The 23,660-nt window shown below is 43.1% G+C and overlaps 1 protein-coding gene across 1 annotated transcript in view; it reads right to left on the reverse strand.

The window, feature by feature from the left end:
* Window positions 1-23,660, reverse strand: part of ARMC2 (armadillo repeat containing 2) — a 104,772-nt gene that overhangs the window by 75,347 nt on the left and 5,765 nt on the right. The window contains exons 2-5 of the mRNA XM_036247742.1: window positions 22,703-22,963; window positions 22,192-22,264; window positions 14,200-14,371; window positions 6,940-7,147 (exon numbers count right to left, since the gene is read on the reverse strand). Of these exons, the coding sequence (XP_036103635.1) occupies window positions 6,940-7,147; window positions 14,200-14,371; window positions 22,192-22,264; window positions 22,703-22,920 (671 nt within the window). The 5' untranslated portion in view covers window positions 22,921-22,963. The remainder of the gene's footprint in view (window positions 1-6,939; window positions 7,148-14,199; window positions 14,372-22,191; window positions 22,265-22,702; window positions 22,964-23,660) is intronic.

The following is a 23,660-nucleotide window of genomic DNA, read 5'->3' on the forward strand; positions in this document are numbered from 1 at the left end:
CCTCTTCCACAGTGTGTTACTGTGCAAACTGATTCCACCTTCTGCTTCCATCCCCAGAGCCCTCGTGTGGTACCCCAGCTCACACATCACCACCTCCCACCACCCCTGCCGCAACTGCTTCCCCACGGCCACCTCGGTCCCGGGCTCCCCCTTCTCCAAACACCCACTGTGGCCAGAGTCACTCGTCCACTGCAAACCTCTCAGTTGCCCCCTGTAGCCTCAGGATGCCCCCTCCTGCTACCCCAGGCCACCTGCCTTCCTTTGAACCTGCTACCAACAAGTCAAATCCCCCATTCATTTGTGCTGCTCCTTTAGCAAAGTACACAGCACTTCCCCCTATTGCAAATCAGCCTTGGGAGGCATCTCGAAACCCAAACCCCAGGAAAACGTCCATGATCTTCAGTCAGAGGGACGTGCCCTCACCTCTGCATGCCAGGACCTTTCTCTCAGTTCTCCTTTCCTTCCTCGTGCGTTAGAGAAATTACTGAACAGTGCTTCAAAAACGTTTGTGCACATGCAAGTCACCTGGGTATGCTGTAAAAATGCAGGTACTAATTCTGCAGGTTTGGGTGGGGCCTGAGATTCTGCATTTCTAACAAGCTCCCAGGTGATGTTGCTGCTGCTCTTCCAGGGACCACTCCTGAGCAGCCAAGCCAGATGTTTGTAAGCTCCTCATGGACAAGGTCCATTTCTCTGTCTCCCAAGAAATGCTTACCACATGAAAACAGTCGAATAAGATGGGAATCTACCAAATCACTCTGGCCAATGCATCTTTTCCAAATTAAAACAGTTTCTCAGCTACATTACCCTTAATTTCTTTTTTTTTAATCCTCACCCAAGGATATTCTTCCATTTATCTTCAGACAGACGGGGACAGAGGGAGAGAGAGAGAAATATCAATGTGAGAAACACATCAACTGGTTGCCTCCCGCACGACCCCGACCAGGGCCGGGGATAAACTGCAATTGAGGTACGTGCTCTTGACTGGAATCTAACCCACGACTCTTTGATCTGTGGGCCGAAGCTCTAACCACTGAGAAAACCGGCCAGGGCTACCCTTAACTTCTTAACAGAATAATGAGTTCATTATTTTTGAAAAAAATGATATATTTATTTATTATTTTTTTTAGGGCCAGGCAATATAAGAAAGTACAAAGAAAATTATTAAAAAAATCATTCAGGATCCCACCATCCCAAAATTTTGTTAATATGTAGTAAACACCATTCCAGACATATTTTGCATATATTCAGATAAAAAGATAAAAGAACAGAAATGTAACTGGGAAGAAGGGTAGGTAGAGGATACACATAAGTGGGATCACAATACATGTCATTGTAATTTAAAAGTATTCAGAATAAATTTTACTTGAATTTAACAGAGAAACAGAAATTGAGGTGAAACTGAAGGAATTGTAGAACTTCAGATGAATGGGTCTTCCCAAAAGATTTTAGTTTCTAAAAGATTTCTCTAAAGTTAAGGAAAAAAAAAATAATGAAAACCATTAGGATGCTGAAATCATTATTTTTAAACAATGCATTCCAATTTCAGACTGTAGCCACTGAAAAATCTATTCCCTATTATGAAGTAATTAGTACTCATACTTCCTCCCAAGTACCAATTCTGATCATTTATGTTACTATGACATCATCAAGGTTTCTGTTCCACAGACATCATTATCAAAGTTGTTTAGTTTTAATTCAATATGAAAACAAAGTCAATACTCACCACAAATGCTTTTACCATAGCTTCTTCATTTCTGAGCTTTGGATTTTGACTCATCATTTAGTTGTCTAAGAGCTTTCTAGAAAGTGCCTGAGTACCATAGTGCCCGAGTTCATTCACATTTGGAAATGTCTCTTGCCATTTTACTGAAGGACAACATGGCTGGCAATACAGCGGTTGGGTTATCTTACATTTAGGACTTCATAGACACTACTGTCTTCTGGCACTGAGGGACGCTTTCACACAGCCAGGGCAGCCGGCCTTTTTCTCCTTTTATGTGACTTGCTTGTTCAGCCTGGAAGGCCAGAGGAGACCGTCTTCCACTTATTCCCCCAATCAACAATTACTAATTGAGTGTGTATTATGTACTAGTGCTGAGCACTGTTGGAACTGTATTAGTATGGATTGTTCCATATCGAATTTCGTTGTGACACAATATGTCCATAAGAGCTTCAGATTCAAATCTTTATTTCAGAAAGTTGTCTTCTATTATGTCTGAATATTTTTCTGGTTCTTTTGGTTCTGATCTCTTCCATTCTCGGTAGGTTGTTGTAAACACCAAGTGAGTTAATATATGTAAGTCACTTGGGAGAGTGCCTGGCACTCCAAAGGAAGAGGAGGAGGGGGAGGGAGGAGGGGGAGGGGAAGAAGGAGGGAGGGAGGGGAGGAGGGGGAGGGGGAGGAGGGGGAGGGGGAGGGAGGGGGAGGGGGAGGGAGGAGCAGGGGAGGATTCTCTCCTTCAGGAATATAAGTGCCTTGCCTCCCACATTTCAATGTCTCTAGTCATTTTCCTATCTTCTTAGTTATTTCTCTCCTAATGATTTCCTCTAGTTTGTCCATTAAGTCCTGTTGCCTTTTTAGCTATTTTTATTCTAATTTTTCATTTCTAATATGGCTTTCCTCTCCACATTTATATACTTTGATTTTCATTTCTTTTCGGAGAACTGCAAGCATACTTCTCATTTCTTTATGTGGGCTTATAATCTCTAACTTGAATCCTTATAATCCAAAGAAGAGCTCTTCCCTGCCCCCCCCCCCCTCGTTTTTAATTAAAAAAGGATCAATAACATTATCTATCATCTCTTTGACGCTATGCAAAACTGTCAACGCTTTCCTTGTTTTGGGAGAGTAATCCCTTTTGGGATCCATTTTCTTCATCTGTCTTTTGCTAAGTTCTTTACATGTCTTTACTCAAGTCCCATGTTAACTATTGTCCTAATACTATTTGTCTTTAAATAGGGCCATATATTTGCTGAATAATGAAAAGAATCCACAGAAGAAGAGAAAGAAGGAAGAAGAGAGAGAAAGAAAGGAGAAGGAACATATTGGCTTAAAACCGAGGAGTGGTGGCCTCAGGCACAGCTGATCTAAGGGTTTATGTAACATCCTTGAACTTGGTCACTCTCTCCATTCTGTTTGTTTATACATTACTTCCCTCTCAGAGTCACCCTCCACAAGGCAATGAAATGGCCACTGTTGGCTCCAAGACAACATCATCTTTATAGCTTGTGAACTTGGAGAAAGAGTGCTTTCCCCAAAGGTTTTGGCAAAAGTACTAGGGAAGAATTCCATTGGCCTGGCTTGGATCATGCGCCCAGCTCTGAACCAACTGCTATGGCTGGTGAGTTGGAAAATTCCGATTAGCCGGCTCTAGGGAACACAGGACAGCCCTCCTCCAAACATGGACTGAGCAGGATTTACTGTATACTGCAAGACAGCTTACTTCCCAAAGGGGAGGGGGTGAAACCCATTATGCAGTGTGAAGTTTGCTTCACGTTTTGTAGTTTGGGGTTGGAACCATTTTGTTTGTTTCCCTGATGACATTTACTTCTCTGTTTTTTATTCTTTGTTACTTTGATAGGGTTTCTGCAGAATGCCTTTACTTTGTCATCTTTAACCAGAAGCCCTCTTTTCTTATTTTTGACTCCAACAATACTAACAGCACTTGGTAGTTCAAATATAAGTCTATCAAGCCTTATTAATCATTCCACAACCCACGGTGGGCAGTTATTTCTATTTTACAGATTAAAAGACTGAGCCTCCCAAAGTGTGAAGAGACTTACTAAACAGCATACAGCTAACTCAAGTGGCTGAGAGAATAACCAACTCCAGGGATTCTGGCTCCCAGCAAAGAATTCTTGACTCTACAATTGACTGATCCTGGCCTTTCCTCCTAAACATTACATTTCCAAACCACAACAGTTTGAACTGCATTTACACAGAAAGCCATAAAAGGCTTTAGAGCAGATATATAAAGGATTTCAGCAGATTGAACCACTGGATGGACAGATGGACACATGGACGGAGATTTATACACAGACAGGGGTGGGCAAAAGGAGATTTACAGTTGTGAGTTTATGAGAGAGTTAATAAAGCTATTGTAATAACATAATCTGCATAATCTTTTTCCAAACGAACAGCTATTAACCTACGTTTGCCCACCCCTGTATACATACTTTAACGAAAGCTGTTTTCAATCCATACAGCAACACAAAGTAAGAGAAAATGGAGTGTTGCTAAGGAGCGAGCCTGCCAAACTTGAAAGGAATCCTTAAACGGACACAGAGACTGTTGTAACTGGCACACTGTTTGAAGACAATAATTCGTGCAGTGTTTGAGTGTGTGGCCTCTTTTGGAAAGTTACACAGCTCCCCAAGATCTTGTCTGAGATGATACCTTGCTGAGAAAATCCTTTTCCATCACAGCCAACATAAAGTTAAACTCCAGTCCCTCTGTGTCTGAGTTATCCGTATTCTAAAATAGGGGTGCACAAATCAATGCAGTTTTCCTGAAAGAAGCTGCTCCTGCCCTGGCCAGTTTGGCTCAGCGGCTGGAGTGTCGACCTGCAGACCAGAGAGTCCCGGGTTCGGTTCCCACTAGGGGCATGTACCAAAAAAAAAAAAGAAACTGCTCCTTTCTCTCAGCATGAAGGTGGCTGCTCCTACACTGGACACACATGTGAGGACCCCGCACAGGAGCACGTCCTCACTTCCTCCATCCCCTTCGCACCATCTGCGCATGCTCCCCTCAACCCACGGTCATCTCCTGCCGCTTCCTTTCCTGGTTATTCATTCCCTTCCCTCTCTTCTGCACGCCCAGCTCACTGCCAAGACTCTTCATTTCACAGTTTATGGGCTAAAGATGAAAAAACAATGTTAATTGAGGGTAAGGCTTCAGCATCAAAACTGGGAATACTCCATTGCATAGCAAAGATCATTTCTTGGAATTATTCACTTAAATGTTTACAAGAAACGATTATCAAGTGTCTCAGATTGATTCACAAATGTAATTAATGAAAGAATTGCTAATAGTTTCCATTTGTTGGTTTGTTTTAATCCTACTGTATAAAAGTTTTTTTTGGCACCTCAACAAAATCCTATCCGATGATTAAAGGAGCTAAAGGTTCATAAAGCAAAAATGTTATTGGAAGTTAAACTTGCCAGGGTGTACTTGCAAACCCAACTCAGTCACAGTCACCACATGATGCAAAAGCCATGCTAACAAAACAAAGAGAAAACAATGAACAATTAGTGCCAACACCTCATCATCTTAGACGGTCAGTAAGAAGTGCGTCCAGTCCCTAATTGATTTCTTCTTTGCTGTTTGTGGAATAAAATATGTCACTGAAAGTGCCTTTGCTGTCCCAGACTGAGGAAGACATAATGAACTCTGGCTGGCCAGATTATGCTGCGACATCTGAAGGTTTGCAAAAAAAACAAAAATAAAAATAAAATACAACAGCTCTTGTCTGGTTTTCCCTAGTCAACTTTAATTACTGTGAGGCTGGGTGCAGCGGGATAACTGTTTCCTGTCCGCTTCAGTGCTGAAAGGAACACAAGCCCCCGCTGCCTTTTATGTTTACACTCTGAGGTCTGCAGCCTGTTCTTACTCACCCACTGGAAAAGATTTGTTGCAATGGCCAGTTTGATGTTTTGTGCTCGACTCCCAAAGTCCCAATTTGAAGTTTGTTCTCGTCCACTTAAGGAGACATTTCATTTTTCCTTTAATTTAAAAAAATGTTCTGAATGCAAAGCGACATGACAAGGACTACGAGGTTGCCTAACATAAGTCCCGCGTGTGCGACACTCTTTGGGCTGTGTCAGTGGACAAGGTCAGCTCAGCTAAACGAACCAGCTGCCAGCCAGTCAGTTCAGGGTAAAGTTTTAAGCACGTAACGTGTACAAACCAAAGGCAGGCTTGACATCTGAAGTGAGGGTAACAAGTACTTGGTCTTGAAATGGTGCATGGAATTTAATCTTGTTAGGCAAATTTGAACTGGGCAGTTGTCCATAATGACCCAATGGAAAGTCATAGAAAAATATCTTTGGGTGACACTGTCCAGCCCAAGATGTTCTGCCTATCTGAGCATCATTACTGGCTGGGACTGGAAAACAGAGCCTGCTCCCACCCTGGCCCCCGTGGTTCAAGGCTGCCTTAGGAAAACACCAGCAAAAGAATCCACGGGATCCATACAGTGAACATTTCTTCATAAATCCTTAACATGGTAGAAAATTTGCTCCTCATTTTTCTGGGTAAGCCCTGGAAAGCCGTGTCTAGGAACACAGTATGAACTTGTTCCCAGACAGGTGGGAGAGGGGTGGGGAAGATGAAGGTGTTGGCGAGAATTTGGGTGCAAAATGTCCCATCTAGGAACACGGTATGAAATAAAGTAATTCTCAGTCATTCATTTTATGAGGGATGAGCAGAGAGATGTCATAGAAACAGAAATCCCCAGGACTCTCCTGCTTTAACCATTAGTTTGCAAAATAAACATTTTAATCCAAGTTTCTACTGGAGAATAAAATAAATTAAGTATCTACTCTTCTGTGGAGTTAACAATAGTGAAGCAACCCAAAGGGAGAAAACAAGAGATTCCGGGCCAGGCAAGAATCCCAAATAACAAACAGAATGATCAGTCGTCACTCAAGGGCAGGCTAGAACGGTCCAACTAAAGCAAAGACTTTATTCTGACAGTCCTATGAAAGCAGTGTTTTGGCAAGTGTGAACAGATGTTTTCCCAAGGATCAAATGGGGAATGATGTAAAATCAGCTCCATTTAGCTGTGAGAAGAAATCTTTCCTAGTCATCTATCGTTAACTTAAAAGTTGCTTTATATAAAAGATAAAATGCAAATCAACCATCTACATATGATAGAGAACAAACTGGTAAATGACATTGTTATCCTCACCAGAAAATCAAATGAAAAGAATACTGACCCTCCGCTTCTGAGATGAGATGGCAAGGATGTTGCCCCTTTGCACATTTCTGGCTCCTTGATTTCACTGAAGCCTCCATCATAAGTTAGCTGAAGTGGGTGACTCTTGAAGTGGCCAATGGCCTTTGATTCTGTTAAATAAATCCCATTGACTTTCACCACAGAGTCCCCCATCCTAACTGTTTCTTTGGATTCCACTGTCTTCTTTCCTGTAATAACCAAGGAAGTGTTCTGTCAAAGCATTTCTTATTTTTGGAATCACTATCTTTGAATATTGTTTCAATCGAAGAATGTACACAATTTAAAAAGTATATATTGCTTAGAATTATGGATAAAACCTTCCTGAACATATAAGACTTCACCACTATTTTAGGCTTGGCATCATCAATTCAGCAGGTAAAAATGAATAGAATCTTATTTCTATTAGTTTGGAGTCTACCTAAGCCTTAGGTCCTAATGCAAACACTTAAATTTAGGCTTATGAACTACTTAATTCCATGTATATACTCTGCATCCCATAACAGTTACTCCTATTCCTAAATTTGATCCTGTTAGTAATTTTTGCTTAAAAACATATTTATTGAGTGCCCCCTGATGCCAGGAACTGTGCCAGGCACTTAGGGTGTATCAGTGACCAACAAAGACCGCTGACCTCACAGGGCTTACATCCGAACAGGTGTAAATAGACAATAAGTAATGCACCGTAACAAATCAGGTGGATAAGATAAGTGCTATGCAAAAGAGCAAGAGCAGAAAAGTAGAGAAGGGCAAGGGGACTGGGAATGGGGCAGGTAGCAATTTTGAGCAGTGTGGCCTTGGTAGACCCTTAAAGGGGGTGAGCACCTGACCAGCAGACGCGGAGGAGCAGTACTGCCAGCAGGGGGATTGCAGAGGTGGAGGCCCTAAGGCAGGAGAGTGCCCGCCATGCTGAGGAACAGCAGGAGTGGAGTGTGAGGGGCAGGAGAGGAGAAAAGGCAACCAGAGAGGCCGGGGCTTGGTGGTGGAGGCTGGCAGACCATTACTAGGTGATGTACAGAGGGGTGCACTGAAAACCCTACAAGGCTTTCTAAAGGGGGATTAGACAGAGTTGCAAAATGATGTCCATACCCTGCACTGAAATGCCTATCTTGTTGCAGAACCTGACTTACAATACGGCACTGCTTCTTAATTAGCAGCTGGCATTAGGAATAGTTTATCCATGATGCTGCTACTATGCTCTCGTCTGTGATAAAATATTTTTTCCAAGGGAAAGGGCGGATGAGCTTCATATAGAAAAATACTGTTTTGCAACCTTTTTCCAAAACAACTCAAGGTTTCCTTTTCTGCACTTGAACCAACAAACCAATAAAAACCAACAACAAAACCACCTAGTCTACTCCTCCGACCAAACTCCTCGCTTCCGAAACACTGAGTTTTAAAGCTGAAAGACACCTGAGATTAGCCAGTCTAACCTTCACTTTTCAGATGAGAAAACAGAGAACTGAGAAGGTTAAGTGCCTAGTTTAAGGTAACAGAGGAAGTTCGGGGAGAGCAGGACTATACAGTGGGAAGAGAGGCGGCCTTGCATTTCAGATTTGGGGTTGTGAACAGGCTGTGACTTGGGCAGGCCACTCAACGTTTCTCCCACCTTCCTCAGTGGTCCCCACCTCTTGGGGATGTGGTGAGAATTAAACGATATGGCCTAGTGACTTAAATGGTGCCAGCATACTCAACACCTAGAAGTTACTGTCGTTATTAATGAAACGCAAGAATCCCGACCGCGGTCCAGGGCTCTCTCCATGGCACCATGCTACCTCAAACATCTTTACTACTGAATCACAAAGCATCTGCAGCCTGTGCCTATATTTTAGCATTTGTTTCTTTCATTCATTCAGTCCATAAATAGTTATTCAGCACCTGCTGCTGTGGGCCAGGTGCTGTTCCGGTGCCGGTGGTCCAGTGGTGAACAAGAAGTCCCGGGGTCACGGGCCCCGGTTCTAGAAGGGGACACACACCCACACTCACGGGTGACGGAGCTGCAGCCCCTTTCTCTGCACAGTCTCCGGGGTGAGCTCTCAGTTACGGCTGCAGGGAGGAGTGCCGGCTCAGTCCCGCTCCGGGGAGTGCTGCCGTGACACTGGGCGTGGGCCATGATGCTTGCCCGTCTCGGGCAGATCCCTGCAGCACACTGTGCTCTCTGCAATGGGTCTCGGGCAAGCCGCAAAAGGACTCTACAACCAGTAGCATTGCCATGCAGGAGCAGTTCTGTTCTACAGAGATTTCTTTAGCACCTACTATATACCAGACCCTGTTCTAGGCTCTCGGGCTACAATTAGAGAAAATGTCTTTACCTACCGAAGTCACTCAGTCTAGTAGGGGAGACCAAGAAGCAGACGTGGGTACAGACAGAAGTGCACCGGTCCGAGCCAGGTGAGGATGCTGGAGCGAACGGGAAATCCTGAGGGGCTGGGAGTTGGTTGGGGCAAGATTTGTAGAGGAGGTAGAGCCTGCGAAGTTTTGAAGGGTTAGCAGGAGGCAGAAAGGAATTCTGAGAAGAAGGCACCAAAGCCTTGCATCCACGCCAGCTTCGTGTGTGCAAGCTGGACAGTCAAGCAGGCCCCTGCTGAGAAGGGCCCCTACTGGTTTCATGCTTTGCTGTTGCCATCTTGAAATTCTGAATTATGTTTGAACAAAGAACTCTGCATTCTCATTTTGCACTAGGGAGAACCAATTATACAGCAGGTCCTGCAGGAGGCTGAAGTAGCGGGGGGTGGGGGGTGCAGGGAAAAGCCAGGAGTCCCACATTGCTGGTGCACAGCCTGTGGGGTGGGGAGGCAGGGGAGAGTGTGGAGGAGGCCTGGAAAGTGAGGCTGGGGCCCGAGCACAAGGAGCTGCACAGCAAGGAGCAGGGACGTCATCCCCAAGGCCAGGAGTCAGCTAACTACCAATCCTGGCCTGCCTCCCGCTCGGCATGGCCTGCAAGCTGAGAATGTTTTTTTTTTTATCCTCACCCGAGGAATTTTTCCATTTTTTGTACAGATAGAGTGGGAGGGAGAGAGAGGAAGGGAGAGAGAGAGAAACATCGACGTGAAAGGGACACATCGAGTGGCTGCCACCCGCACGACCAACCAGGGCCGGGGACAAACTGCAACCGAAGTACGTGCCCTTAGCGGGAACCGAACCTGGGTCTCTCCAGACCGCAGGCCGACGCTCTAACCGCTGAGCCAAACTGGCCAGGGCTGAGAATGGTTTTTATATTTTTTAATTGTTGGGGGTAAAAATCAAAAGACAAAACATATTTTGTAACATGATAATTATATGAAATTCAGATTCCGCTGGCCATAAATCAATCGATGGTTGCTTCCCGCTACGATGGCAGGGCTGAACAGAGACTGTTCGGCCTGCAAGGTCTGAAATATTTACTATCTGGCCCTTCGCAGAAAAAGTCTGCCAACTTCTGTGCTAGGTCAGTGTTTTCCAAACTGTGTTCCCCAAAAGACAGATCTCACAGCCAACTAGATTTGTGAAACGCTGGGTTGAATGAAAACTAAACAGGTTTCTTTACCAGATGGCTTTACCAACCCTTTAAATATGTTCAAGTGTATTGCGACTCTCCGAGAGGGAGAGAAAGTAGGCAGACTTATTTCAGCACTGAACCCCTTTTCCAAGGAAAAGCTATTAATATTTAGCTACAAGTTCCCTGGAACTCAGTTTGGCAAACACTCCTTTAGGCACAGGGGGCCCTCTGGAGGGCTTTTAGCAAGAAGATGACGCAATCTGATTTTTGTTTGCTTCCTGACCTCTTGTCCCTTACGGCACACACAGAAAATGATTTTTCACAGTCCAATCAGATAAAGGGATAAGGCCACTACTCAAAGCCATGTCTGGTTGGGAGGTTGGCTTCCCAAGACTTTGCTGGCTGCTCCAAGGGCTGAGCGTCCTTGGCTTGACCCGCCTGACCCGCTTGCAGCCCGTGCAGGGGCCGAGGAAGACGGGCGGGCTGGAAGACCAGGGACAGGCAAGCGGTGGGAAAGGAGAACACAGACCTCGGAAGTACTCAGAAAGCCCGTTTATGAAGCTGTGGAGGGCGAGGTGATGGCAGAGATGAGAGGGTGGAGACTGCACGGAGTTCTCTGTCTGGCTTGAACAACCGGGGTGGGTCAGCAACACTGCCCCCTCTAGCCAAAACCCTACCTGGAACACAGAGCAATTAACGCCTGGGCCTATGAAGATGACTACACACATCTCTTCCTCTTTCATTTTCTTAAATCAGAAATTCCGAACCTGTCACCCCACCCCTAGTCCTGCCTGTGGCAGTGTCAGCTGCAAATGACTTCACACCAAAGGGAGGGACACACCTCTGTCTCCATGCACACAGTTGCCTTTGCAATTACCCAATAAGGGATCCTTCTCTAAACAACAGAGACTGCAACAAGCCCAGGGAGCCGGGCTTGACAATGATTGCACGGCGGGAGCGCCACAATATATTTAATTGGGCAATGTGCGCTTTTAAAATGATAATGACTTTTTACTGCCATTGTTTCCTGAGTGCTGACACAGACCTCAGGGATGATGGAAGTGGTGGAGTGGGGCAATGGCAAACAGGGTGGATAAAAGAACCGCAGCAAAGACTTGCTTCGGTGCAGCTTGGAGGCGTGAAGGTGGCCTTAGTGCTGGGACACGACACCTCCCAGAGCATAGCTAGGGTGCCGTGGCCAAGGGCCGGGAGGCCCAGGAGGGAAGGAGCAAAGCCATGAGGGAAGCAGAGAAGATGAGGCTGGTGGATGACATGTCTACCTCTTCAGTCACCTTCACAGGACATGCAGAGCTCAGCAAGCGGCAGGGTTCTCAGCGTGAGTTACCAAGAGTTAAATGCATTAAGCACGGATGCGCATTCAGGTTCAGAAGCAAAACCATCTAATGAACAGCTGTTTAGTAACGCACATCAGTTCTGTCATCCTGTTCATAAGAAGCAACCCTGTTCCTATCTGCGTCTGACCTCACCCCCAACCTTGGGCTCCAGATCCCACCCCTCTCACCTTGTCAAGGACTCACTCCTGCAGCTACCAATCCTTTTGGTGAACTGGTCTGACCTGGGCCCCAGTGCAGAACTCTGAAAGTTCCTCGGGTGATTGTAATGTGCAGCTACTGTCGAGAAACATAAGTTGGATGACATTTCTCCCTTGCTTAAAACCAGCCCTGGCTTTTCACTGCAAGCAGAAGAAAGTCCGGGCCGTTTCTCCCTGGCCCTGCAGGGCCCTTGACTCAGCCCCCTCCACTGGCCTTCGGGTCCTCCGCCGCGGAGACTGCTCCCACCTCGGGCCTGCTGTCCCTTCAGTGTGGCTACCTTCTGCTCATCATTCACATTTCAACGCAGGTGCCACCTCCCCGGGGCACCTCCCAGAGCCATGGGCGAATGCAGAATCCTCCTGCTGGACACTCGCCATCCCTCCATCTTGCATCTCTTCTTCACAGCACTGTCAGAACTCAAACTATCTTATTTGTTTGGACAAATAAGATGGACAGGAACTGTCCATCTCCCCTCAATGGATTGTAAGTTCTTTGAGGACAGGACTCTGGTGGCCTAAAATGGTGCCTGGCACTTAGTAGGGACACAGATTGGGACATCAAGGTAAAGCAAGTTGCCTAATTACATCCAGTTGTCCCTCCATATCTGTACGTTCTGCATCTGCAGATTCAACCAAACTCGGATCCAAAATATTCAGAAAAAAATGTTACATTGTTGCTGATGTTGTACTACATTATTAAGTCTATGACTGTTGCATCTACAGACCTTTTTCTTGTCATTATTCCCTAAACAATACAGTAGAACAACTATTTGCATAGCACTTACATTGTACTTATTGTCTATTAGAAGTAATCCAGACATGATTTAAAGCATACATGAGGATTGCACAGGTATATGCAAATACTATGCCCCTTATATAAGGGACTTGAGCACGTGTGAATTTTGGTATCTGCACGGGGTTCCTAGAACCAATCCCCCACTGACACTGAGGGACGACTGTACTCATTACAGCTTCACTGTGTGACACACACACCCTGGGCTGCCTGTCTTCTCCTTTCTCCCTCTTCAGCTATGTCAGGGATCACTATGGACCACAGGAACCAGACCGGAAGACGAGTGGAGTGGGCTGGGAGACATGGGGACAGCAGATCACACCCTGAGCTACAGAGGGTGCATGCATCCAGCTCCAATCATTCCTGTGGGGGCTCCGCAGAAAGGGCGACCAGAGACCTTTAGATTTTTCCTAAGAAGTAATAAATATGGACTCTTTGTTGAGATCTACATTTAAATGTTGGTGAATAAAATAAAATGCTTGTGTGTGAAATAAGTAGGACGCTCAGGTGGCACCTGCAACCTCTGGCATCCGCCCTCAGATGATCTCCGCTGTGACCACCGACCCACCCTCTTCCTCGGTGCTTAGGCCGAGGGCGGGCTCTGCCAGCCCCTGGCAGGTGGTTTCTCAACTGTTCTGACTACATACAGTAATAATAAATTTATAATACAATTTAATATAAATGTACTATATGATAAACTTATAATATGGCCCTGAACACACATGTATGTGCCTGAAGTAAAGTCTCTTGAAGCAATACTTACCCTTATTGTCTGCAGTGTACCCTGATATTGTCTATTATTTTTTTAAAATGCTGGCGTGATCCACTAAATTGTCATCCCAATAATGGGGCACATTCTCTGCAGTTTGTAAAACTCTTAGCATGCTCTGGACAGGGTACGATTCCAACTGTTGGGGCCGCTCCTCAGAATTCCAGGTTTTTAGTCTCTCTGTTCCTAGGTTTAGATACCCTGCCAGCAATTCTGACAGTAGGAAAAGCCCCATTCAAGGTTTGTTTATATTTTCCCACAGGATCAGATAGGTATTTTCAAAGACTCTAGCTTAGTGTACATTCTATGAATCTTAAATATGACTAATGAAATTAACAACTCCTTAAACTCTAATTTAAAAATCATTTATCCAATATTGATAAACTCATTCATTAGAAAATACTTACCCTAATATTCTTTTTCTACCAGGTAATGGTTTTTTTGAAAACTGTGATATTTATGTATTCTTTGAAAACACCCAGAAAAATATTTGAACAATATTTCTTACCCAGCTTTTGCACCATATTAACTAAGTCTTAGTTAATGTAAAAATCATGTGGGGTTTGAAAAAATTATACAAAAATAGCTTTTGCGTGTAGATTCAAGAGACATGCCTGCCCCCAGGTTTTAAAGATCATTACTTGGCCTTACGCTCGGCGGGAGTGAGGGTCCTGTCCGGCAGCAGAGCCGCCTGGGAGGCCGCCCTGAATAAACGTGCCCGGGCACTGCTTATTCTTCTCATCTTCGCGGGGTCCACCGGGGGTCTGGGAAGGGAAAGGCAGGGATCCTCCTCTGTGGTGGGAGGTGCCGGAACTTTTGGTTTCTGGAAAGAGATTTTTTATTTTATTTTATTTTATTTTTTTATCCTCACCCGAGGACACTTTTTCATTCTTTGTTCAGATAGAGCAGGAGGGAGAGAGAGAAAGAGGGAAACATCGATGTGAAAGGGACACATCGAGTGGCTGCCACCCGCAAGACCAACCAGGGCCGGGGACAAACTGCAACCGAGGTACATGCCCTTAGCGGGAACCGAACCCAGGTCTCTCCGGACCACAGGCCGACGCTCTAACCGCTGAGCCAAACCGGCCAGGGCTGGAAAGAGATTTTTTAAATGACTGGCATGAGTTTCTGTGTCTCAAATAAGACTAGCACCCTGGAGCTGGCCCTGGCACTTCCAGATGGGCACAGACAGGGCTTTCTGCCTGGCTTCATCCCAGCCCCTGGACTCTGGTCTCACTGGCCCATCTACTTTAATGCTCTATAGATAACGCTTTTTCATTGCTTTTGTCAAATATAGTGTATTAAATACTCTACTGTCCTGCTCAGCGTATTTTAAAAACCCACAGTTTATGCTGGCAAACAGTTATCTGTATAAGAAACTAAAGAATGTGTTAGAGTATACTCAACATGCTTTGCAAATTATTGTGTTCAGTTCAACTCAGAAAACATTGGGCACCTATGTGATATGTGTCAAGAACTATGTGGAACCTAAATACCACCATTACACATTTGGGACTCCACAAAGTACTTTTTTAATGATATAAAATTTTAAAAAAATTAAAATCACAAAACATAAGAGCAAGAAGTTGTCTTGGACTTATGATATAAACATGCTTTATATTCTGTATCTCCAGAATTCAATGCTGATAGCCTTAGAAAAGAAATATTACTGGCAAAATTCCAATTCCTTAAAGACTTTTGAAAATACCTGCATGGAGCCCTGTACCACCCAGAGCACCCTCTGGTCTCACCTCCGGGTGGCAGTGGCCTCTGACCCAGGGTGAGAACCTCACAGAGGCCTCAACTCCCACTTTTAGTGTTGCCTGGTGGTCGATGCTCTCTCCCTCCAACATTGACCATTATCTGTCTGTGAAAGAGCAAACTTTTTGCAGCAAGTAGTTTTTAGCTCTCTAACCAAAAATAATCGAGTTTGAGTTCCTCAAGTCACTTATATAATATGTGAAATGAGTGACTCTCAATCCAACAGGTTAATCAACACATTTTTAAAACAATCCAGTGTGGCCTGGCCGGTGGGGCTCAGTGATTGAGCATCAACCCACACACCAAGAGGTCGCCAGTTCAATTCCCGGTCAGGGCACATGCCCAGGTTGTGGGCCTGATTCCCAGTGGGGGACACGCAGGAGGCAGCCAATTGATGTTTCTCTCTCTCGCCCTCTCCTTTCCTCTCTCTCTAAAATCAATTAAAAAAAATGTTTTTAAATAAAACAATCCAGTGTAAAATTCAAGTCAGATAATTAGGAAAAAATGTGCAAAGTCATGTATCATATATGACACATAATATTAAACACATGTTTTCTCATATACATTAAGAAAATATTGGCCTCCATATTAGAGTTCTTTCCAAGAAATTGCTTATTTCAATAACGATGACATTTTTCAAAATATTTTTGTTTTCTTTTTCAGTTATAGTTGACATTCAATATTATTTTATATTAGTTTCAGGTGTACTCAAAATATTTTTATACCCTCTTGTTCATTTGAAATCGGTTCATAAACCACATAAAAATTAGTTATGACTTTAGAAACATATTCTTCTAAACATAGTTAGAAAAATGGTGAACAAAATCATTAGCATGATATAGAGGAGGAGTAAGTGACTTTGAGATCAGCCTGGTCTGGATGGTGGAATCCACTTCCCAGTGAGGTGAACTTGGGCAGGTCATGTACTTCTCTGAACTTGCCCAGCTATCAGCTAGAGACAGTAGTCCCCTTCTTGCAGGGACACTGCCATCCATTCAATCCGTGTTACGGAGGCTCGAGAAATCTAACTCCCTTTCCTGTGTGACTTACTCTTTATTTACCGAATTTGGTCCCAAAGTTACTTTTAAGTCTCAAAGCCAAGGCCCCAGCCGGTGACACAACTTGCTGGGGAAAAGATCCTGAATTCAGAGGCGTCTATTCTGAAGAAGACAACACTCATTTGTCTGTATAAATTCTGCTATATTTGTTTGATAAATAGACACTTTACTTTTTATTCTCCCTAATTTGTTGCAAAATATTCATTAGCATGTGACGTAGGCCATGAAGCTAATAATAACAACAGCAGCAAAAAAGCTAAGAGTATAAATCAGGAAAATAGGTGCATCCGGTATAATAATGGAAGACAAGATACATTAGGATAATTTCAATATGAATGTAGATACGAGTTTTTCTTATCTCAAAATGTCTGTAGTCTGCAGGTACCTTGAATATGAAACAAAGATCAAGAAGTCTGCCAAATAATAGTAATGAAGATAAAAGTAAAGGTTTTCCCTTATAGCCCTGACCAGTTTGGCTCAGCAGTTGGAGCGTCGGCCTGTGGACCAGAGAGTCCAGGGTTTGGTTCCCGCTAGGGGCACATACCAAAAAAAAAAAAAAAAAAAAAATATATATATATATATATATATATATATATATATATATATATTTTCCTTTACACATGCCTTAACTGTTATAAATACTTTGGGTGCTAAATAAAAGATCTTATAAAAAGGGAACATATAATTTTACAAAGCTAATTTTTACCCAAAAGAGAATAATTGAATTATCTCTGGATGGCAAGATAAAGCCCCTTACGTGCTCCTCGATAGAAGGAGTTCTATATGATAGAACTCATATATGTACAACATTTTTAATTCTTCACGACTAAATAAGCCATCAATTTCTATCATGCCAGGTTCTACAAAATGGTCTTCACTTTGTGGAGTAAAATGGCATTTATAAAACAGAATGGTAAAACTTTCTTCTTACACAATGCATGTCCTTTTAGAATTCAGAGACTGTTTCAAGTGAGTTTCAATCTTCAGTTGAGAACCTTCCTCCCTCATATGTATATTTTTCCTTTTAAATATGTTTTTATTGGTTTTTTAGAGAGAGGAAGGGAGAGAGAGAGAAACATCAATTAGCTGCCTCCTGCGTGCTCCCTATTGGGGATCAAGCCCACAACCCATGCCAGGAATCAAACCAGTGACCTCTTAGTGCATGAGGGTGCTCACTCCACTAAGCCACACCAGCCAGGCCCCCATGTTTTGTGTCATGACACTAAGCAGGGATTCAAGTACAGTCAAGGACACTGGAAAGTCCGAATTTAAGAATTATTCTGGTTGATAACACTGCTAGAGTCCATTGAAGACTAAAAGACTATTTTCCTATATCAAGCTAATCAAAGAAGACAAAATTCCTCGAGCTTTTAAGGGATCTGGCTGGCCCTGACTCTCCTCCCAGCACGTGGGCCTTGACTGTTTTTGACCTGGCTCCTTGGGATCACCAGATGGGAAGGCAGGGTCTCCCCTATTCTACATGTAGACTGGGAAAAGGACTCTAAGACACCTCACCCCAGAAAGTTGCTATGATTTAATTTGTAAAACAGAACACACACACACTAAAAGATCTCTTGGAAGTAGAAAGCAAATATTAAAAATTCCCCCAAACATACAACCTTTGGATGTGCCATTGTATGTGCATCTCTATGACCACGGTTCTCTGGGCTCCTGTCACTTCCAGCAGGTGACTCACTGCAGTAATGTCAGTGAAAGAAAAACACGGTTTTGACATTCTTACTCTGCCTTCTCTTACCCTGATCTCCTCTGTCCTCTAGGGATATGTGGGCTTCTAAGTCCCCGTCTTTTTATTTTATTTCATTTTATTTTTTTTCCTTTATTGATTTTAGAGAGAGAAGAAGGGAGAGGGAGAGAACATCGACCGGCCGCCTCCTGCATGCCCCCCACTGGGGATCGGGCCCACAGCCCGGGCCTGTGCCCTGACTGGGAATCGAACTGGCGACCTCTTGGTGCATGGGCCGATGCTCAACCACCGAGCCACATCGGCTGGACTATCTTTTTAAAATATATTAAATTTAGTTTTACTTGTCAAATACTTAGAGCTTGGTTTATATAAAATATAAAGATAATGGGTCAAACTACTCTGTGCTGTGAGAAGTCAGGACAGGTGTCACCGTGGGGAGACAGTGTCTGAAGTGCTGTAATAACCTATTTTTTTTTCCTGAACATTGGTTACTGAGTGTGTTGAATCTGTGTAAATTTATCACGCTGTGCTCTTAGGATCTGTGTCTTTTCTGTATGTCAATAACAAGTTTAATAAAAATACTTGGAGCTTAAACAACGAGGCTTTGTAAGGTTAGGAGACATGGGGAGAATCCTGTTTTGACAGTGATAATGAAGACAGACAACATTTCCTATGTGTTCACATGGTCACAGTGCTTTCCCTGCTTCGTACACTCCAAAGCATGAGAGCAGCTGCTCCTGCACAGAAGTCTGAACACCAGCTAACCAGAGCTGCAGAAGGAAGACAGGGGTAATTACACCACACAGTGGCCCCAGCCTCAGCTGCTGGGGAAGGCGGAGAGCTGCTAAGAAGGAAAAAATATGTACCTGGGCATTCCTACTTAGCAGGTAGATGCAAATGTTAATGGAAGACTAAATTGCAGGGTTCCTCTGTCTTACAAGATTGTATGTTCTAATGGGAACCTCGGTGAGCCAGTCAGACCAGCCGGCCAAGGCCTGAGTGGTCAGGACCAGGAGCATCAGCTTTTCATTCTCTGAAGCTCGGGTCATTTCTGAGAGCAGGCAGCCCACAGACAGATCTGAGGGAGAAACAGAGAGGAGAAGGGTCCGTGTACAAATGCAGAGTTGAGTTGATTTGTTAAATGTAGGAGCTGGAATGAGTTGCTCTCTGGGTCCCTCTTCCCTGTCTGACTATTGGTTGAGGAATTATCAGAAGGTAAACTAGCCTGAGAAAATGTCCTAGATGCAAAAAGTACTGAAACTCGCCCTGGCCGGTTTGGCTCAGCAGTTAGAGCGTCGGCCCATGGACCAATGAGTAGCAGGTTCAATTCCGGCCAAGGGCACGTACCTCGGGTGAGGTACCTCGGTTGAAGTTTGTCCCTGGCCCTGGTCGGGGTTGTGCAGGAGGCAACCGGTCAGTGTGTCTCTCTCACATCGATGTTTCTCTCCCTCTCTCTCTATCTGAGTATAAGTAGAAAAATATCCTTGAGTGGGGATTAAAAAAAAAGAAAAAAGTACTTAAACACAGTTAGTTAGATCTTTACAAATTCAGCAAATTTGTGCTCTAACTATTAGATACCCTACTCCCATCTCCCCCTTTACTCTGTCTCCTTTATCCCCTTCCCTCTCCTCCCACCTATTTCCACTTAACTCCTCACGTTGTCCGTTTAGTGGTACCAGAGACGAAGGGTTCACTGAAGGGGAAGCAGAAAGGAGGGAAGGAGGAAAGGAGGCAGAAGGGCAGGCACTATGAGGCCACTTTCAGAATTTTGTGACTGGGAGTTCCAAACTTCATTGTTTAAAATGCAATATACTTAAGACCCTTACATATTCCACTATAACAAAAATATTTCAAACTAAAGGGGGTATTTAACTTAACATGGGTATTTCTTAGCCCATTTTTACTTTGTACACAGCACCCAACCATTCTGCAGGAAGGAAATTGAATAGCAATGACCCTAAACAGAGGCAAATGCCAACATTATCTTTGTCCAACACCCAATCCTACAGTGTCAGCACTGTGCCAGTTTGATAAGGACCAGGTCAACCAGGTCAAGGTGGGGGAGCTGTTGGAGATTTAAAATATGATAGCAGAAATTTAAAAAAAAAACTTCAATAAAAGAATTGGAAAATAAATATCTTCTAAAAACAAACAAACAAAAAAGATGAGAAAATAGGAAAACTAAAGTGCCAGCCCAGGGAATCCCACATCCAAATACTAATAAATTCCAGAAAGAGCAAACAGAACAAAAAAGAGGGAGGACATATCAAAATAATTCAAGGGCATTTCCCAGAGCTGAAGGGCACAAGATTTCTCATTGAAAGTGTCCAGCATGATGGATGAAAATGGACTAACACAAAGGCCCATTACTGTATCATAAAGTTTCAGAACACTGGGAACAAAGAAAAATCCTACATACTTCCAGAGAAAAAAACAGCAAAGTCTCAAATAATTTATTTCCTATACACCCTTTCTTAAGAAGTTATTGGAGGGAGTGCTCCACCAAACAAGAGTAAATCAAGAAAAAGAAGGACTTTGGTTACAGGAGACAAGACCTCCAGCGCCGGAGGGAGAAGCCAGCTGGGTGCCAGATGCCCAGGGCAAGAGGTCCAGGTAGGAGGGTGGAAAATTCTCCAAGGAGGTGAATCAACAGACTACCTCATGTGCCTGAATATATGAAGGTGATTTAGAGCACTGGGGAAGCGTTTGGGGTTAAAATAGTAATAAGACAAACCTAAAAAAGCAAGGCAATTGTTAATGCCAGGGAAAACAAAAAGCGCTGAAGAGAAGAAGAAGTAATCATCATTAATCATCACTAGTTCAAGGCTCAGCTGTAAACAGGGTTTAAATAATCAGAGAAAAGGGATCTAACCAAAATTATGATGTATCTACGCTGGGAGTAGCAGTGGGGACAGAGAGAGTGAATGTGTTGTGAGGAGGAGTGGGAGGACAGACAAGGGTTAAATGTTCATCTTCCTTACTGGGAATTCATTCGATAATTCCTCAAGCTCCTAAGTCAGAACCAGCAAGACGCTATTTAGAAATTTGGATGTAAATACAAAAAAAAAAAAAAAAATATGCCAAAAGAATCTAACGTGAGAGCCACTGGGGAGGGGAGAATGAAGAATAAGGGGATAGGAGACTGCCGGTGGTGTGTTGATAGCAAATCTTTGACTCTTTATGTACATGTATTTATTTGTATATAACTATTAAAAATAAAATAATATATATGCATAACTTTTTTGAATTAAAAAAATACTATGAAACATTTTGTTTGCCAGGTCACTCGGTATTTCTAAAATTCTTCATTATTTAACTACCAGTAAATAGAAATGTTTTACTAGATACTAACCATTATATTTGAAAAAGTATGAAAGAGTTTGCTTCTATATTAAATTTTTTTTTTTATTGAATGCTTTTATGTGCCAGGCTCTATGCTAAGGACTTTACTTGTAGTATCTCATTTAGTCTTCAAAGCAACACTAAGAACCCAGGTACTGTTTTTATCTCTGCATACAAGTTATTTGTGGATATATAATTTGCAAATATTTTCCACCAGTCTATAGTTTGTTTTTTTCATTTTATTTACAATATCTTTACTAGAGCAAAGATTTAAAATTTTTTAGGTCTAATTTATCAATTTTTCTTTTTTTTAATTATTATTTTATTTTTGTACAGATGTTTCTCCTTTTTTTCCCCATTGACACCCCCCCACCAATCCATCCCTGGCTTTGTTGTCCGTGTCCATTGGTTATGCTTCTATATTAAATTATTAGTACATTTAAGACCCAGAAACATGGAAGTAGGGCACAGACTGACATCCCTCAGAAGAGGGGGTGGGGGTGGGAGGGAAGAGATAAACCACAGAACTTATATGCATGTATGCATGACCAATGGACACGGACAATAAAGCTGGGGATGGGGCGGGGGGGATGGGGAGGGGGTGCCAATGGGGTAAAAAAGGAGAAACATTTGTAACAAAAAAAAATTAAAAATTAAAAAAAAAATTATTAGTACATTTAGATCTATGTGATCATTTTCTTAGCATATATAAGTGCTGATTCCAAGTTTTGGGGGCAATTCCATTTCACAGCACTCGTGATGTTAGAAAGTACTCACAAGCTCCAGAGGGCTGAGACGTGTGCCAGAAATGGGCCTGGAATCGGATGACTCAAAACTGGACGCGTGGAGGCTAGCACAGGAGACGGAACAGAAATATTAGTTTGTGGAGAACTGTTTCTTTCATTTCTATATATATATGAGTTAATTCTAGCCCAAAACAAAAGCCTTCAATGCATTAAGTCTTGAGGAAGAAGAAGCTTTAACAAATCATAGTACTTAAATCATTTTATTAATAAGTCTTTTCATTGCTTTTAGGAGAATTAAAAATATTGAAAAATGGAAAGAAGAAATGTATATAATGATTGTTTTAAAGCCTTTGTTCATACTGCTTTATAAAGTAGAAATTATTGACCATTGCAAACCAACTTCTTAGACCCAAAGTCTGGAATTATCTTTGGGTGTCCTGAACAGATACAAGAGGTATAATTGGTAAAATTAGCAGAAGTCGAAGGGGAAAGGTCTGGTGGCTTACATATCTGAATGTACAGGCAAGAGAAATATCATGTACCTGAAGGAGGAAGGGGGTCTATTTTCTGGTGCCCTTGAAGATGCAGGTCCAAATAGTTTTCTTTGGTTTTCCTGTGGTGTAAATGGTCTTTGGGTCCCAACTGTTCTTAATGCATTTCGTGCTTCACTTATGATTTCTGCACTGGTCTTCTGCTTGGCCACTGAAGGTCGATAAAACGGATCCAGCTTCTCTAACTTTTTATCATTTGGAGATAGCATCTTTCCTTTTAAAGTAAACTGTTCTTCAGCTAGACACCAAATCCTACAAATATATGGTACAAAATATCAACTATTTTCATCAGTAGTTTAGAAAGGAGTGCTTAAATCCATCCATATGTGCTTAAACCACCCCTCTATATTAAACTTGAAACAACGATAAATAAATTTGCATTAAAAATCTAGCAGGCAGTTATAGTTAGACAATCAGGGTGGGAGAAGAGCTTTCAAAGATATAGGTTGATGGGCACACTTGTGCCTATGGGAACACATGTGATTGAGGAAAGTGATGTGCAGGAAAGAGACCCGGAATGAAAGCTAAAACTGGAAAGAAACAGGACAAGTCATGAAAGAAGATGGACTACCCCACCCCAAATACGGGGCAGGGGGGTGGAGTTCTGTTAAAATTTTAAACTAAAGTTTCCTTTTATTTCCTACTGCCCCTCACAAATGTTAAATTTAGATAAACAGGGTCCATTTCCAAACTATACTTGCTTTTTTTTTTTAAATATTGATTTTAGAGAGAGAGAGGGGTAGGAAGAGGGAAAGAGATAGAAACATTGATGAGAGAGAACATCAATTGGCCACCTCCTGCATGCCCCCCACTGAGGGTCTGGTCCACAGCCTGGGCATGTGGTGACCTCTTGATGCATGGGTCGATGCTCAACCACTGAGCCACACTGGCGGGCTATATTTGCTTTTATAAATATAATTTGTAAACTCAGAGAAAGGTTCAACCCCAC

This window comes from Molossus molossus, unplaced genomic scaffold, assembly GCF_014108415.1.
Source record: "Molossus molossus isolate mMolMol1 unplaced genomic scaffold, mMolMol1.p scaffold_m16_p_8, whole genome shotgun sequence".
NCBI lineage: Eukaryota > Metazoa > Chordata > Mammalia > Chiroptera > Molossidae > Molossus > Molossus molossus.